The sequence below is a fragment of the Chelmon rostratus genome, chromosome 19 (assembly GCF_017976325.1).
Source record: "Chelmon rostratus isolate fCheRos1 chromosome 19, fCheRos1.pri, whole genome shotgun sequence".
Lineage (NCBI taxonomy): Eukaryota > Metazoa > Chordata > Actinopteri > Chaetodontiformes > Chaetodontidae > Chelmon > Chelmon rostratus.
Genome location: NC_055676.1, coordinates 1653627 through 1672361, shown reverse-complemented (window position 1 = coordinate 1672361; position 18735 = coordinate 1653627). Strand labels below are relative to the sequence as shown.

General features: G+C 39.7%; 2 protein-coding genes across 3 annotated transcripts in view; both read left to right on the top strand.

Annotated features, from left to right (window-relative positions):
* Positions 1-6085, top strand: part of fam102ab (family with sequence similarity 102 member Ab) — a 30434-nt gene extending 24349 nt beyond the window's left edge. For both annotated transcript variants that reach the window (XM_041959778.1, XM_041959779.1), the window contains one exon: positions 59-6085. In XM_041959778.1, the coding sequence (XP_041815712.1) occupies positions 59-104 (46 nt within the window). In that variant the 3' untranslated portion in view covers positions 105-6085. The remainder of the gene's footprint in view (positions 1-58) is intronic.
* A 567-nt stretch (positions 6086-6652) lies between these two features.
* On the top strand, positions 6653-10856 carry dpm2 (dolichyl-phosphate mannosyltransferase subunit 2, regulatory). Its single transcript, XM_041960458.1, has 4 exons — positions 6653-6708; positions 8153-8242; positions 9695-9797; positions 9944-10856. Exons 1-4 carry the CDS (start codon positions 6706-6708, stop codon positions 9997-9999), a joined length of 252 nt encoding a protein of 83 aa, XP_041816392.1. The 5' UTR covers positions 6653-6705; the 3' UTR covers positions 10000-10856.
* Positions 10857-18735: the final 7879 nt, after the last annotated feature.

Here is an 18735-nt window from a genome sequence, read left to right as displayed (position 1 = left end):
CTTCTTACCAACCCAGTTTCTGTCATCTAAATGAATGTGTGTTTCTGTGTTTTCCCAGAGGAACACCTGGTATTTTTGAGCCCGTGGTCATCGAGACTCACTGAGTGATGCATCAGCATGCCTGCAGCCTCATCAACTGCTTGTCTGTGACTGTGTATGTGCAAGTGTGTGCATACATGTCTTCAGTGCATTCATCTTAAAGTAAGATTACTATGATACAGCTATGAAGCCTTTCTACTATATTTAATCAGGTGTTGGAAGGTGTGTAACACACGATTATGGTATGTATTCAAAGAGTGGACAGGGCCTTTTTTTCACCTTAAATGAAGAAAGAACCAGGCCTTTATTTCTATTTTAATTGACGTTTCACAGTTCCTGTTGTTTGACGTTAACGCAGGTTTAACACGTCCTCTGTGTGTCTGTTTTACATTAAGACACTTCCAGCAGTCCAGGGAGAATAGTTCCTTCCCTTTCCTGGGAAGCTTTTATTGTGGAAGATCTGCAGGAAGTGTTGAGTTTCAGCATAATAACTGCACTGGCAAAGTGCAGCAAAGTAGACTCAATCACAATTAATTCAACAGTGAATGAGTAGACATTTTTTATACTCATGCACAGGAATTAGTCATTTATGCTCTAAAAATACCTAATTTATGTGCACAAATAAGGAATTCATGCTCTGGAATTAATGTCAAGTTGCTTTAACATCAGGAACTGAAGTCACATTTTGTTGTTTCTCAGGTGAGTTAGGGTGGAGCACCTTGAGCATTAGCCCAACTGCCAACTGCTGTGCTTTGATGCTGCGGTTCCTAAAAATAGGGAATTAATTTCTTCATATTGATTTTGTGTGGACAGGACATTCATTTCAATTGTCATTGTCAACTCATCTCTCTAATCTATACAGCTGGGAACAGTCCAGCAGTACAGGGATACAACAGTGTGTCACTTGCAGTAGTGTAAGGGCCTAATGCAGTGCAAAATAAACACTACACATACATTGTCATGGATAGATTTTGCTCGCTAAACAATTTTGCGATCCTTGACATCTATAAAACATTTGTGGAAACGTTCACAATATTACATTATTTTAATCCATGTGCATCCACTTTTAGTTTGAGAGCATTAATGATTTCGACTCAGAGATGAGTATTTCTGTTCAAAGGAGAAACTCAGAGCTACAGACATGGCTGATAGGAATGATGCATGCACTCTGTATTGTGCAGAAACAAGTCATTTACTTTTCTTTTTTCTGGGCTGTAATTTAAGTGCTAATACTATTTAAGAATTCACAGTAATGCAGCAGTTATTTCCTTCACATTGGGTGTGTGTCAAACCAGTCTCCAGTTCAGTAGATTCCAATATTTGTCTACAGTGGCCCCTCAGAAAATTGGCAGAATGATTTGTAAAACACGTTGAGCATCACTTCAAGTCAAGGATGCTTCTATACCTCCAGCAGACCAATAAAAAGTATTGTCAAGCATAATAGATTTTTCACAGAGCACATTAAAATTTGTGACAAAATGAAAACAACAGTAAATAGTGTAAATAGGTATAAATGATCAACATAAAATAGATTTAAATGATCAACATAAAATCATTCATGGTGTTTAAGAAGAGAACAAGAAGTCTGTTATCAGCCTGCCGTTGCAGCATTAGAGCAGGTAAAACAGTGCAGCTAATAAAGCAGCGATTAGTACTGATTGATTAAACTGTGGCAGTGAAGCATTTACTATAATAGAATTTTTCAATGAATGAGATACTAAAGTCAGACTTCTCCATGGTGAATCTTTTGAGCTGCAGCAGTGCTTTCCATGAGACAGCACAACAAACGTGAACACACGTAGGAGCATATAAAATGCACCATACTTTACCTTTGCTATGGAGGTTATGGTTTTGCTTTAGTTTGCTTCGGAAAAAAACTGCAGGCCTAATTTTCATGAAACTTGGTGCAACACGGGCCAAGGAAGAACCCTTGAGGACTGTATCCGAATCACAGGGTGGATACACAAATTATTTTTCACTTTTCATTAACATTGCAAGATTTGGTCTTGGAGGAATAAATGCCATACACCTGAAGGTCCAGGAGATGGTAGTAAAGCTCAATAGTGACAAAACATAGCCAATGGTAGAAATACAACCACCAATCCACCTCACGATCCACATTCACTGGCACCAGTAGCCCTCTGGGGCTTCATTGAGAAAGCAGTCAATTTAGAGCATTCAGGGACAAAGGTGTCATGGGTGAACCAGTACAATTGAAACACTGCCACAGTTATAACAGTGTTTTTTGAAAAATGTAAATATACACAAATCATGCAACTAATTGTACTCTTACTCACATCCAAATGTCAAATTCTAGTAGTTTTGGAAATATTGTACATCCAGACCACCTGCAGACTGTGGTTGTGCTTGCAGATTTGCATGTCATAGAAGAGTGGACTATTGGCCCTGGACTGGAGGGTATCAATGCTTATGTATACATGCACAGTGTATTTTTTTAAACTCTTTTTTAAAGAGATACAGTAAGTTGCTCATGTGATATTATCCTGCGTTGCCTGTGACAAGTAACTGATTCATCAGCCTCCTAAATGGCAGGAAATCACTCAATTATGCAGTAAACCTCTTCGCTGTACAGGAATTAACATTACTATATGTATACATTACTGAACAAGGGACCAGTGTGAAACACGCCCAGTGACCTGTGCTAAGTGCACAAATTACTTGAACAATACCCTGTAGACCACCCTGCATTTGGAGAACTGTAGTGCAACACTGAAATAATGGTGCATTCAGGAAGGCCTGTTGTCATTTTGTGACTTTACTATTTGACGAGGGCCACTGAATGTAGCACAAGAGGCATCAAAGGTTCTTCTTGAGGGCTGATGTCCTCTAGACTGACAAAGTCAAAATCAGCGTGGAACTGAAACAGAAGCTTTTATCCTTTTATTAAGTTTTGATGTTATTTTATCACTGTATAAATGTACTATTATATTATACTATTTTGCACATGTGTATTTGGTGAGGATTGTTAGAAACCACTTATAGGAAAAGGAGATAGCATGGGTGTCTAAAATGACAGATGACGATGACATGTTCTGTTTTTAAGTTTCTTTGTTCTTTTCCACATTTCATTTCAGTACTGTTGTTAGAGGATAAAATGGAGTGAATCTGTTAAGGGTTCTCTTAGGAGACAGCACAAGCCTGTGTTCATATGGCTGGCCATATGGACCATTCATCCATTTGCTGCACTTACTCAATACTTTTTCACTCTTTGAATTTGAATGCTCTTGTAAACTAATCAAGATTGTGAAATTATATGGTGACTCAGTAAAAAATCATGTATGTACTTGATTTTTCACTGAGTTTTTGGAGCTATATCTGATCTATATCTGTAAACTGCTGCTGGAAATGGTGCTGATGAGAGCAGGGTCTGTGGGCTGGAAAACCTAAAGAGCTAAAAGAGGCTAAAAAGCTCTGTAGAGCTGGGGGGGAACTGCAGCTGTGGGTTTTTCACTACAGTTGGCCAATTTAGCCTTACATTTACAACCCTGATTCCAAAAACGTTGGGACACTGTCTAAAACGTACATGAATACAGAATGCAATGATTTGCAAATCCTTTTCAGTCTATATTCAGCTGAATACAGGACAAAGATATTGTATGTTCAAACTGATAAACTTAATTGTTTTTTTCTAAATATACACTCATTCTGAATTTTATGCCAGCAACACATTTCAAACAAGTTGGTACAGGGGCAACAAAAGACTGGACAAGCTGAGCAACATATCCTGAAGACGTCATTTCTGCTTACTCCAAAAAGACGATGCTGAGTCACATTCTGCAGTGTTACAATAGTCAGAGTCCAGGTGCTGGACTGACCTTGTCTGCAGTCCAGACTCGCTTTCTCTTTGAAAAGGTGTGGCGCATTATAAAGTGCAAAACACGACGACAGAGACCCCAGACTGTTGAGCAGCCGAAGTCGTAAATCAAGCAAGAACGGGAAAAATTTTACATTTCACAACATCAGCAGTTAGTGTCCTCAGTTCCCACACGCTCACTGAGTGTTGTTAAAAGATAAGGATGAGAATGAGTGTGTATTTACAAAAAAACAATAAAATTTGTCAAGTTTGAACATTTCATATCTTGTCTTTGTCCTGTAGTCAACTGAAAATAGTTTGAAAAGAATATGCAAATCATCACCAATTCTATTTCATATATATGTTTTACACAATGTTGCAACTTCTTTGGAATTGGGTTTGTAGTTGTTTGATCCATTTTCAACACTAAAACAATGATGAGTGTAGCTTTAAGACACAATATTTTAAGATTGAGGATCTGATTGTCATCATTTGATCATGGTGTTTTGGCTGCTGCTCGATCAAATCAATACAAGCTACTTAATTCAGTCAGCCAACATCAGCTGCATTCTGCAGCAAACTGTCACTGAGAGGCCCAGATTAACAAACATGACAAGAGGAATGCTGGCCTCCTACTCACTGCTGTCCTGCTTACCCTCTGCCGTCACACCGACTCTCCAAGGACACTAACTTTAGCCACAACTCATTGCACTTTGTAGGTTTAGGTAGTTTTGTTCTGTGAGGGTGCTGCTATACCGTATGACTATAACTCATAGCTTAACAAGAAATTCCTTTTTTTCCATACCATAGTTGAATAGCTGAACTCTGGCCCTGTCGCTTTGTGTACAGCGCTACTGTGACAGTGATACTGTTTGGAGGTCAGTCCTACAGCTGCAGCGGCACAAAGCCCCTCTTGTACCAGGACTGACAGTACACAATAGATCCTCACCCCACAGGATTCATGTGTGTGTTTGTGTGTCTGCAGTGTGTGTTTGTTCATGTCTTTGTTGATACTGTACAGTATGTGTGAATGTTCCATTACTGTATATGCATGCAGGTCATGCATGTTTGACTGATGTGATAGGATGTATATCAAATACTGCAAAGCTTTCTTTTGAGTTTTGCTGTGGTCCATCAAGCCCTGGTTAATACTTTATAAAACAAGCCTACACACACCTGGGGAACCTGTGGTTCTACTGAGGAGAACTTTTCAGCTGCTGTTTAGTGTGTCACACAGGGCTCCAGCCACAGCAGCATCTTCTAAAGCACAAAAACAAAGAATGTACATAAAGTACAATGTCTGTATCATTTCTGTATCTTTAAATGAGTGTGCTGTTCTCTGTCTCCTCCAATTGCAGTCCATATGTTTCTCTTCATTCTTAGAAATATAGTTCTCAACACTATCCGTGTACATGTGGTCAGTCCATGTGCATATGTGGGGTTTCACTCAGAGAACCACAGTTATTGATTTTCCTTTTATTTTCAGACCAGCTGGCTGGTCTACAGATTTGTATGTAAAAGCTAATAGTATATGGTGAAATGGGACTGAAAGGATAAACAGTTGTTATTTACAGTGAAAGGTGTGGTCATTAGAGAATACATACAGTAAAGGGAACTGCTGTGTTGGTAAATTGTCTGCTACTGTGATTTTTCTTTCCTTAATGTAACCTTTGGCCTTACATTTATATAACTAAATGTTTTTTTTATGTATTGAAAGGGTTTTTTCTTTCCTAATAATTTGAAATGAAACAGAATCACTGCATAATTAGATTGCGATTATATTGTGTTTGTAGTTGTAATACTTGTGTTTGCAAAGGAATGAGGTTTTGGGGAAGGTAATACAGAAACTATTGTAACTTTTGTAATTTATTCAGTTCAAATAAGGCTTAGCAAATTGGACATAGTCTTGCAATATATATATATATATAAAGCACTTCTCTTACCATTAATATAAAAATGAACATCATTCTGTGAACAATTTTGGTATACTGTCTTCAAAAGTCAACTAGTGAATTTAAAACTGATCTTATTTCCAGAATGTCTTTTATCTCCAAATACAAATATTTTCTCTCCTTGTATTAGAATGCTGGGAAATACATGTAAAAGTCACATCAAGGATTGAGATCTGTTCTCTTAATCACTGTATGTAAGCAGTGCCAGTGTTGATGAGCAGAGAATCATTATTTGCATAAACATTCCTGCCAAATAAAGTGGCAAAGCCTGGAATCATCATTCTTTGTTTGTTGTGGACTGATTTATTTATCATATACACATGGCTAGTGCTGATGCACCACACATGTAATGTACCTATTAGTGGGTTTATTAAACAAAATGTGACAGGTCATACATATCTGAGGTTACTATTCTCCTACTGTGTGCTACAGTCAAAATAAAATTGATAAATAAATTTGACAAAAAAAAAAACCCTTAAGGTTTTATATGTAATATATAATATCAAAATATATGTACTATCATAGTAAACTTAATTCCCAAATGTTTGGATGTGTCACTCTCAGCCCAACAGGTTGTTTGCATGTAGTTTGTGACATTGTAAGTATATTAGAATATAGTATAGCAGAATGGAAAAAAGTTCATTTGAATTTATTGAATTTAATTACAAATATTTTCATAGTCGAATATGAATTGTACTTAATTAATCATGCATAGCTTGGGTGTAACATAAATACATACGTTAACGTTACATGAGGCTGCGTTGAGCGTCATTATTGTTTTAACCTGTGTTCTGCGGGTCAACCAGTAGGGAGCAGCAGAGTTCCTCGTCAACCGGATTCATAACAGGAAGAAGAAGAAGAACAGGAAACGTCAGCAAACAGTAGGCATACCTGTCAGAAATGGTAAGAACGATAAAGCGATTATTAAAAGATAAAAGCTGCTCTTTGGACCTTTAACTCAGAAATAGCTTTTTAGTTCTAACTCTAAAACAGCAGACTGAAAACTTTGGACAGTTTCACTCCATAATGACGCTAGGGCAGCTAACATTTAGTGACTGTAGCTAATCTTCACGGTAATGAGAAACATGTTACAGACATTAATGTTACTTTATGGCCTCGTAGTTGTCATAATCATCTTTTTGTCTACGTTATAGTGCACAGCCAATTTCGTACTGACTCGGACAAAACGGATGTACAAACCCCCGTAAATAACTACTAAAGACCGATTCTCTCAACTCAAAAACACGTTATCCTCCAATCCTCTTCTTATGCCAGTCTGAGGTGTTTGAAGACTTATATACATTTTCCACGTCGATTTTATAAGGGAACACAGATAACTACGTGTATCTGATGTCGACGTGCATATATTTTTAGTCTAATCAACTGTTAACTTTCAGATAATTAAATGGAGTTTCGCATGGCTCGCTGTACGAATGAGAGCTGTGGCTCTGCTGCAGTTATATCGCCTGTCAGACCCTCTTTCACCTCCAGTCCTTTCTGTGGAGGATCAACACTGCTGAACTGGGAAAATTTGCAGAAAGTGAATATAAGTATTAGTATTTTTTCCTTCAGCTGTATTAACTTATTTTAATGTCAGTTATTTTGGTAGCGGTACTAAATTGACAGAATAATGAATGTCCTATACAGTGTTAATTGGTGGCCTCTGTTGTTGGCTTCCAGACTCACCTGTATGAAGTTTCTGGTCTGGTCTGTTGTCTGGCACCAGTTTAGGACATCATACTGAATATAACATGGTAATTAGTTGTCTCTAAGCCCTCTTACTGCTCTTGTCACATGCCAGCGTTTGACATTAACCGTGGCCTGATGGTCCATGGCAACAAAATGTTATTCTGTGGCCACCAGCTTTCCCCTGAGGGTGGCCCCCTGTGGCCATCAAGTTTCATCAGGTCTCTCTTGAGAATGGGACTGTGTCTCCATGAGATTAAGTCGTCTTAATAGAGGTTAGATTTAACAAAACAATCGACATACTATGAGTGCAGTTCAAGGTAAGATAAGGGTGATATGGGAGGATCAACTACTTGGCCTGCAAACACAGTTGTCTGCTGTCGTCTGTGGCTCTGGAGGTGCTTTGTCAAGTGTGATCGAAAGGAAATCAAAATCCCTTTGTTTGCCCAGTGTTCAATGTGCACAGGAATTGGACTTGGTGATACAGTGCAAGGAAACAGAACAGAACATTAAAAGGCTAAGTTAAAAAGTTGACGAAAGATAGAGATGATAAAGACAAGAATTATATACTGTTGAGAATAAAAAAAAAAGTTACATTATGCTACATATACCGTGACAGTTTGACGTGCCTTCTTCTCAGTGGGTGTTTCTTTGTTTTCAGGCTACAGGAGTGGATCAAGCAGTTGGTATGAGTCTTGTTGTCTTCAGCCTCCTGCTGTTTACATACTACTCTGTCTGGGTCATCATCCTGGTACGTTCTGTTTGTCTTCCTCAAATCCAAATTAGAGATCCTCATTTCAACGAAAGGCTTGTTTGAACTTGCTTGTTTGAAGAAGATTGAACTTCATGTCAGTTACATACAGGTGTTTCAGACCTGCTGTGACAGGGTGTGTGATACGGCCTTAAACAACAAACAAACATATATCGGGGTATTTTTTGTGATATTCTTCACAATGTGACAAAATACAGAGTGCAGATTGCCAAACATTTGGTAATACAGTGTAGTTTGTCTGCTTGGATAGAACTCACAACAGCTGATCAGCTCTCCTCTCTCCTCCTGAAGGCACTCTTTGTACTCAATCGGGTTCCTCTGCTTGAGGTGGTCAAATACGTTTGTTGTATTGCCCCATTTTGTTGTACAGTTGTTTTGCACTTGTTATATATTACCATGGTTTGTTGTACATCTTATCTTTTGTAACCAAACCAATTCCACACTACTGAAGCTGCTCCTCTTTTTGGAACTAGCCCCTCCACCGTGGAGCCAGTGGCGATGTTACTTTTGCTTTCAGCCATGCTTGTTGTTGCTGTGTGTAATGGTGTGATGTTGGAATATTGCCATAATCAAGTTCTGATTTTTTGAATCATAATAAAAATTATACTGATATTATAGTGAACGATGTGATATGGCCCGCCACTTCCACACAGTACCGTTTATAAAGCAGCCAAAAGGAGGAGGTCAGAGTTTGCGTCATTCTGTCCGCTTGCATATTTGATTCTCACAAAATAAATGTCAAAATCACCCACGTGGACGAATGTTTACCCCTGCAGTCACTGTCTCACAAAAAATTATTCTTACACCCAACATTATATGTAAATTATGTTTAAGAAAACTTATAGATTAAATATATGATGTTGTAATTTGTCCTTATAAGATACATAGTTCTGGTCCTTGATCATGATTGACTGAGACACATATCACTAAAAGAGGAATTAAAGAGCTGGGAAAGTCAAGAAACAAAGCTGTAAACTATCTAATCAAACTAATCAAATCAATCATCTAAAGCTATATAGACTATGTGGTCAACTTGCTGTTTGCAGACCTGCTGTGCTGAGAAAGATCTGAGTATTGATTTTAAAACAATCACCAAAATGGACCAAAACCAGACGGTCTGTCAAATTTATGCCACTGTGAAAAATGGGAAAGGCTGCAGTCTTTGCTTCTGGCACCACACAATTAAAACCCACCTGTCCAGGTGTCAAGGACCAGCAAAGAGGACTGCTAACATAATTGAACACTACTTCAACGAGCACACAATTAATGACGTTATTTAGATAAATGTTAATAACCACCAATCAATCAAGCATGCTTTCCAGTGTGTCTTTGTGTTGTTGCATCTATGTGTTGCTTGGCAACCTTTCTGCTGAACTACATTGTGTTCGTTTTATGCAGCTGTAAACCATGGCCTCTTGCTTTATTTTCCAGCCTTTCGTGGACAGTGATCATGTAATGCACAAGTATTTTCTTCCTCGGGAGTACTCCGTCATTCTGCCTGGTGTTGCAGCCATAATCCTGCTCCTCTGTGTAGGTGAGTGGACTGTCATTCTCAAACAAAGCCTATAGTCAAGTATTCTCATTGAAATATGGACTCCACAGACAACCCCTTTGAATTCGCTTCATATAAAATGAAATGAGGTGTGAGAAAATGTAATACCATTCTCATCTTCTCCACAGGGGCCTTCACTGCAGTTGTCATGTGGAAGAGTCACAAGCCAAAGAAAGTGGACTAGTCCCAGGATGTTAGGGTGGCTGCTGTGAGTTGAAGAATGTGAAAAAGCCTCGATGAGATCAATACACTTGATATCACCCCTCACTCTGTAGGATTTGTTCGGGGTCCAGTAGATAGTAGATCCTGCTGACCAACTACTGCAAAGGGAGAGCTGAATCTTGAGCTGAGCTGAATGTGTCTCAATGGAGTGATGTCACCTTCACCTGTTCTGTTGTACCACATTTGCCCAAATTACGGGCCTGGCTTATAAGAACCCCCTTCCCTTTTTTCCAACAGCTGTTTTAGGAAAAACACTTTCTGAAGATAAGGGACACAAATACTCGTCCTTTTGGGAAAGTTTCTTTGAGGTACTGCCCGAAAGTCTTTCCTCCTATAACGGTAAATACTTCCATTAGGTCAGAATGATTCCCTCTGACTGTTTTTTTCATTGTTTTAGTCCTCATCATGGCGACCGTTTTACAGGTGATTCAGTCCACTTTCGGTTTCTGCAGTAAAGACGCTGGCAGGTGCTTTCCACTCATTTCTTTTCCCAGCGTGGCAGCAAAACAGGTTGAACAAAATCTCAGAACTCCAACTTGAAAGTAGAATGGGTCTTAAATTCTGTAAATACTGCGGTGTGTGAAGTGTGAATGAGGTTGATTGTGAATTGTTTTGATTGCAAAGCAGCATTTTGTCTGGATCAAACCTACAGCACAACTGGAAATGGTCCTTTTTCTTTGTTCAATAAATGCTGATGCTTGCAACCGTGTTGTATTTTTTGAATCATATATGTATTGTTTATCTTCATATTTGCAAATCTTGAGTACAGCTTTTGTCTTTGTTTGGATTGTTGCTCCACAATAGACCACATTGGTGTTAGCTTCTTTTGAGTGTGTGTCTTATTTGTTGTGCTTCTATTTTTTTCTCTGTAAAAGACAACAAAAAAAAAAAAACAATAGTAACTTAAATAACAGAAGATGAAAGGCAGCAGTGTTTTAGCTGACTCAGCAGGCAGAGTGGATAAATACTGAACAAAGGCCAATTAAGGAAGGATTTGAGATTCTTTACTTATGCACAACTGAATGAAATGACTGCATTTTTTTTTTGACATGTTAATGTAGTCATTAATCAAAAGTGGTGTTTTATGTGGCTAGTTTTACTTCATCTAACATTAGTTCAGTTCTAATTGCAGTTGGCTGATTTGAACAACACTTCACCAGCTACCAGCTGGCCAGCTTTTACTTCATATTACTCACAGTTATTGTCATTTGATTGACACACAATGTTTATCTTTGGCTATTACATTTGTTGTTAAAGCTTACAATAATTAGTAGCGACCGGATCAGTTCACCTCAGAGTGAATGGTAGCTAACATTAGCTCAACTAGATAGCATGGCTACTCTGTATCTAAGAAGGTTGTTCCTGGTTAATTCAGTCATTACATCATTTGTTGGACAGTGCTTCAGTGACGGATGATAAGATCAGCAGCAGTAAGAAGAAAGTATAACTGCACACAGATAATTGTTTAATATATTTCTCTGTTGAGGAGCTGACCTGAGAAACCACAGGAGACCGACTTTGATGCCTGTCATCTAGAAAGGATCCAAAAAGCAACAAAGTGTGTAATAGTCAGAAACAGCTCTCTGTGTGTAGTTTCGCTCAATCAACACCTCTAAACAACAGAACTGAACAAAGAAGCTTCATGAAGGGAGGATTTATTAGGACTGTTAGACTGCATTAGGTTTAGCTCAGTGTTCCTAATAAACTCGCAACTGTGCACTTGCTGATAGACTTCATAGAAACACACCAGCATTGTGTGCTTTAAGAGTAGTGGAGTGAAAAAATCATATCCCACCAACAATAAGCCAGACAAGCTGTACAACACAACTCCTTATGTTCATGGCTCTCTGATTAATTACGGTGGAAATTTTTTATTTGTTTTCCCAGAAAACATGTCTCAGTGTGGGAATTTCACAGAAACGAGAGAAAGATCTTTTACTACTGTATTAACTTTGTCTGAAAGAAGCACCTCTATACTGCTGCTAGGAAAGTTGGAAAACACCAATGTGAGATCTTTCTTTCGTCCATCAGCCGTCTGTAAAGAAACGGAAACACCTGATACTCTCAGTCAATAGGACAGTTGTGCTGTGGAGCAGACAGATGGATGGAAACAATGGTGGAACAGTTAAATGTCACCAAAAAGATTATGTTGAGTGCTTGTTGGACCATCACCTCAGTATTTATGGATGACATTTAATTTCAAGTTATCTCAAGATCACACTTTCTTCTCTCTGTTTGAGGAGGCGTCAGACGTGTAAACAGCATCATGAATTCTACTTTTCTGAAGTTTATAATGTTCAGTTTTTGTTGACAGAGTCAGAAATGTGTTAATTCTATAAGTTTATCACTGAGGTCAAAGTTAAAGGTGTTGTTGTACTGAACTACATTATACTGAGAGGGGTTTCTCATGTTTTGAGGCGTGCAGAATATTAGAAACAGCTCTGAATATATTGCAGCTCAAACGTGCTTAAACATCATTGAATGAACACCTCTATGACAGTGTAAAGAACCCTGAACGTTACAGGCAACATGAAAGCTGAACTTGTGGATTACATTAGATTGTACAGCTGTACCTAATAAAGTGGCCACTGATGTGTGGTCCAGAGCAGCAATGCAGCCACAGAGCGCAGGACGGATTGTTTCTGTTTGCTATGAGGGAGACGGCTGTCACCAGACCCGTCCACATGCTGCTGCCTCGTGGTGTTCACGTGTAGAGGGACCTGCTGGGACCCTGAAACCCTTTTGGTTGGAGGAAGAAAACACACACACAGGGAACCACACCAACATTAAATCTAAGACCTCCAACTACTTAAAGATACTCAAACTAATAAACAACAACAAGGCAAGATAAATGATAAACAAAGAAATAATCAGCTCACAGTAACTAACACAAGAAACAACAAAGAGATTTTTAACCAATTAACCAAAACCAGCCCCTCCTTCTCCCTCGTGGTTCCTTCCACTTCCTGTTGATTGCCCTTAAAAATCCACCTTCATCCCTTTTTCCAGCCTTTGGCCAGAGGAGACTGATGGGCAGCAGCCGATGTGGCCGCCTCACAGAGTTGACTCTGTGATTCTTGCTCGTGTCTCCAGATGTTGTGAGCGGTGAAGTTTGTCAGGCGTCCACATCTCCTTTTCTTCCTACTGTTGAGGTGGAAGACTGTAATGAACACTGAACACTGGTCTGTCTTTCCTGATCCATCTTTCTCCATCTTCTTTGCTGTCGTTTGTTGGGGCAGCAGCATCAGAGCCAGCGATGCCAACAGACTTGATAAGATCATCAAGAAGGCTGGCTCTGTACTTGGACTCAGACTTGAGTCTTTTGAGACTGTGGTGGAGAGGAGGACGCTGAATAAACTGCTATCCATCATGGACAATGATCAGCACCCTCTCCATCACACAGTGGACAGACAGCGGAGCACCTTCAACCACAGGCTGCTACAGCTCCGCTGTCGAAGGGACAGATTACAGTTACACTTTATTTTCTACACACTGCCATTTGCTGTAGATATTCTTTTTTGTGCAATACTTTTTCATTACTACTGTTTACTATTTTGCTATTTTATTATGTATAGTTTGTTCTTTATAGTCTTATTTTTCACTTATTTCACTGTGTGTAATGCTGCTGCTGCACTGCAATTTCCCATCTTGGGATAAATAAAGTATATCTATCTATCTATCTATCTATCTATCTATCTATCTATCTATCTATCTATCTATCTATCTATCTATCTATCTATCTATCTATCTATCTATCTATCTATCTAAGAAGTACTCAGATGTTTTACTTAAGACAAAGTAACAACACCACAGTGTAGAAATACTCTGTTACAAGTAAAAGTCCTGCATTCCACATTTTACTGAAGTAAAAGTACAAAAGTATTAGCATAAAAAAAGTACAGTCCAAAAAATAAAATGCTGGATTTCAGAATAATGTGTGTCATATAACTGAATTAGAATTATTGACACATTAATACATTCATTACTTTAATGTTGCAGCTGGTAAAGTTGGAGCTATTGATACTGCTGGGTAGCTTCTTATCTAATCTTATCCATATTATTACATCACAATGTTGTTTATATTTTGTAGGATTTATCAGAATCTGCTGATTACTCGCTAACACACACTCAATGCACAGAGAGCAGGAGAACAGGAGGGAGGGTCCAGAGCTGGCTGTAACCTAGGCTGCACCTTTGCCAAGATCTGAAACAGTGTTAACAGTCATGTCAGGGAACATGTACATGGTGCGTTCTTTGGGTATTTGACAGAAAGAGAACATTATACACGTTACCGTAACTTTTTTTTTTTAGCAATTTCGGAGCGGTCAGACAGTCCGCCTCAGCAACCAGGCATACAGATCGCTTGCTAGGTGGCCTGAGCAGACGGAAATCCAAGTGAACATGACACTGAGCTCATGCTGCAAGCGTTTGCCTCCGTACCTTTCATGTATGTTTTTCTCTCTCTCTGTCCCCCCATCATTGTGCACCCTTACAGCACCCCGTTGCCCCTAGCATTTGCCTGTTTTGGCAAAGCCAGCAGCTGGCTCTGGGGGGTCAATAGGGGCCCACACCTTATTTTTACCCCGGGCCCCCCTCCAGCCTTGCTCATTGTACTGCATGATCACTTCACCTTTTCAGTAAGATTGTTGTCATCTGGTGGGATACACACAACTCATGACGAAGGCATTTATGGAGATTCTGTGTATTGTCTTATCTGTCTAATTCTGTGTTGAACAGGCAGTGAAAACAAATCCTTCACCGGGGAAAAAGTCTACTGTCAAAATACTTGTGGTGTACTTAGGAAGGGAGGAACGCCTCTGTGGCATAGCATCTGTGCAGCATGAGGAGGAAACAATGATTCTCTTTTGGAGATGTGATGTGATGTGTGGGAAGTTGTTTCCTGGCTAATGTTTGATCAGTGCTCCAGTATTTTGGCTTCTGGCAGAAAGCAGCATTAAGATTGATATGTGAAGCAGAAGTAGCCCACACTTTGCTGTCATCAGATGACTGTGAGTCAGCAGGGTTTGCTCTGAGGCTGCAGTGCTGTTATCCTTACAAACCCCCAAAAATGACAGGAGTGTCTTTCATCTCTATTATTTAGCCGTTCATGGAAGTGGTGTGGAGAACATTTGTTTTTTTCTTTTAATATTCCCATCATTCCCATGGTCTCTCAGTGTCAGTGCATGGGTGTGACCGCAGACTTCCAGGCTCAGCTCGACGCCATCACTCGGTCACCGTGCAGGCTGACATGTGACACACACACACACACACACACACACTCACACAGACAGACAGGCGCGCACAGACCGAGCGCGGCGCCTGCGCACCGACCAGCTCTGCTGTCACTTCGACGAGCCACGCCGAGGCAAGTAAAGCGCTTTAATGTGAAAATGATTGCTTTGTCCCGCAGTGGTACATTTGATGAGCTTGAATAATGTTTTTTTTTCATGACATATCATTGCTACAGAGAGGAGAGTTCAGCATGAAGCTGCACAGCGCTGCATCCTTTTAGAAATCCTGTTTCTCCTTTACTGGCTGATACTCGGCGGTTAGCTCCACACGCAGGCTGCTGTGTCACAGTGTTGGATGTCATTAAACAGAAAGGCTCTGTTATCCTTACTGACAAAGCATTTGGATTATTCTCACCACACTCCCAGTTAAAGCTGGAAATACCCATTTAGTTTGGCTTTTGACTAGTATTTATCACACCAGTGACTCATACTACATTGTGAAATAGGTCTGTCAGCACATCAAACCAGAAGTGATTACCCTGTGATTAGAGTCATCATCAGGTAGGAAACTCACGCCATGTGGAGGGGATGGTGTTGAAAGGACGTGTTGTTGAACTTTTTGTTAGTCATACTTCTTGGTGTTGTGGGCTGATCTCACTGAAACAGCAGTTACTGAGGGTTGCGACCTGGCTATTGGTAAGTGCAGTGCAGGGGTGGGAAACCTTGTCTTACCACAGGTCATTTCAATTGTTATAACTCAGCATCCTTATCACGCTAACCTCTGCAATGGCTGGAAGCGCTTCTCTTTGTCAGATGGTAGTGATGAGGCTGATACTTGAGTAGAAAAGTGGTGGTGATATTAAAAGTATTTCATTTAAGCTATTCTAACTTCTTCATTTTACATCCATCCTGCTCAAAAATGTGTGACTGTATTTCACATAAGTCAGAATAAATGACACATAACCATTTATATTCAAATACTTTATTTTAACCATGACTAATTTGTATGCTATCATCTGTGCACACTTTCAACAAAACCTTCAGTACCCACTTTGGGAAAAAACTGATTTCAGAATCACTATGTGAATTGCTTTAATTGCCAAATGTATAATGTACACAGGAATTTGACCCTGTCATAGGGAAAATGTTAAAAGTTAAAAATGAGTTTTAAACAGTGTAGAATAATTCAATATGCCTATAAAAACGTTTCCCCATGCTACCATATTGTTTGCAATTAGTATACATGTGAGGAATAATGCAGCAAATATGCTGCATTAAGCTACATTTGCACATATTGCACAGGCCATAGTAGGGGGTTATGCTGTATGTGTGAGTCCATGTGCGTGCATGCATGTGTGCGTGTGTGGTGGGGGGTCGTTGGCTACCATGTGTGGTGGGCAGACGGAGGCTGAGCGATGGCCTTAGGGGAGACACTGTCGAGGTGTCTGGTGGTCGTGGTGCTGATGGAGCTGAACCTGCAGCTGGATGGAGGCTTTCTGGAGAGGCAGTGAGGTGGGTGTGATGGCTCCACCACTGTCCTACTGGCCTGCTCATGCGGAACATTCACTGGATGTGATCTTGTCCTGTGAGCAAGATGATGTGGTTGCATTGACATGTTCTTTGATTTTTCAGTTTGGCCTGTGTCCCGCTAACATGGAGTGGGTGGGGTTTATAAACTATAGTGCAGCCAGCCACCAGAAGGGGGTCAAGATTTCGGCTTCACTTTGGCCATTACAACTGCAAATGCAACATTTCTGGTGCTAAAAACAACAGTGGACATGGACAAGTTGTTATGGCTAATGTGTTGGCAAACAGTTGACCAATTCCAGACATGGAGCAACATTAGCACTTGTTTGAGTTGTATTTCAAGCCCCCCCTGATGAATGTAAGTCTAATATTTACTCTGTTTCCACCAACCCCTCATGGGGTTGAAGGATATTTCTGGTTTTTAAGACTCTAAATGCCTCTTTGTGTTAATGCATTTCAACAAATACACTAAAAAGCTCCATACGGCTGAGGAGAACTGCTGCTGGATCATCACCACCTGCAACACTGTGCCACTACAGAGAGTCCAGGCCTATTTTTGATCTGTAGTACATTTTAATATGGAAGAAGTAAAGTGATCTTATCTAAATTCAGCATTAGGACAATTTTAATATTTAAATTGGCTTTTGCTCCTGAAATCAGTAATGAACAGTAATGAAACACCCTCTGCCTGCCTGAGCTGCTCTCTTGAAGATGTGATGTGTTCAAACCCCAGCGCCCGAACACTCCAGCGGACCATCAAACACGGTCACACAGGGTTGTGATCAGACAGGAAGCTTTTGTTTGGCAGTCAAGTGAAGCTGTGAGCCTCGCTAGTAACAGAGAGAAGAGCTTAAAAGGTGCAAGGAGCTTTGCATCATGCTTGTTGCTATGGAGCTGCCCAATAGCAAAGCTGGCTAACTTACAAAAGGGGTTAATTTGGTGATGTGATTGCAGTGGCAACTGACAGGGAGCGGGACAGGGAGTACAGGCTGGAGGCTGAGTTTAAGTCATATGTGAGCGCTGGTTATTGAAATGTCATATTACAAATGATTACCAGAAATTGTAATGAAAAGAGAGTGGTCATTATTTTAAAAGACATTACCTGGTTAATTTTTCAGATTTTTAAAAAAGTAGACATATGCCAAGACTTTAAATGTGGACATTTTTTTCAGATTTTAGTGTAACAGACACTGCTCTTACTAATGCACACAAGGCAGAATTAGTTCAACAACCCCCTTTATTAGTTTTCAAAACTTAAAATAACTTAAAAATAGGAAAAAATGTTCCAGCTGCAGATATAAACCTTAAAAAAGGTTCAGTCATTTCCTAAAATAGCTGGTCACTGCAGTTTTTAACAAACGTTACTCAAACAGGAGGCAGTTGTGGTTTTGTCAGGGACTATTTTCAGCAGTAGACATATTTGTTGAACATGTCACCCAGTGCGACAGCATGCCTCAATGATGTGTTTTAAATAGTTTTTGAAAACAATGGAGCTCTATGGCGCAGAAGAATACATCAGATCAGATTAACCTTTGAATATGCCTTATCCCGATTTTGGTATAAAAATGCATTTTAGTTCCATACCTGTAAAATCTTCTTCCTTCTGTACAAATTCAGCGTGGATTTTTCTGTGAATGTCATATCAGTGATGATGTAGTCAGTTAATAATAATAAATTCCTCAGTTTGTGCTATATTCACTGAGAAAGCTGAGTTCTCCTGCTCCGGAGCCGTACTGGCAGTGTCTACATATATCAGGATGCATTACATGTGAGCTTCTTATCCCTACACCCGCCCAACGGGCCGCTACTGCTTCTGAGCAAACTAGCTGCTGGTTGCTAATCAAAGTTACATACAAATGAATTCCTGCATTTCACCATTATTTTTTGCCTATAAAATAAGCAGTAAAACAACATAGAACATGACAAAACTTACAGCTTCC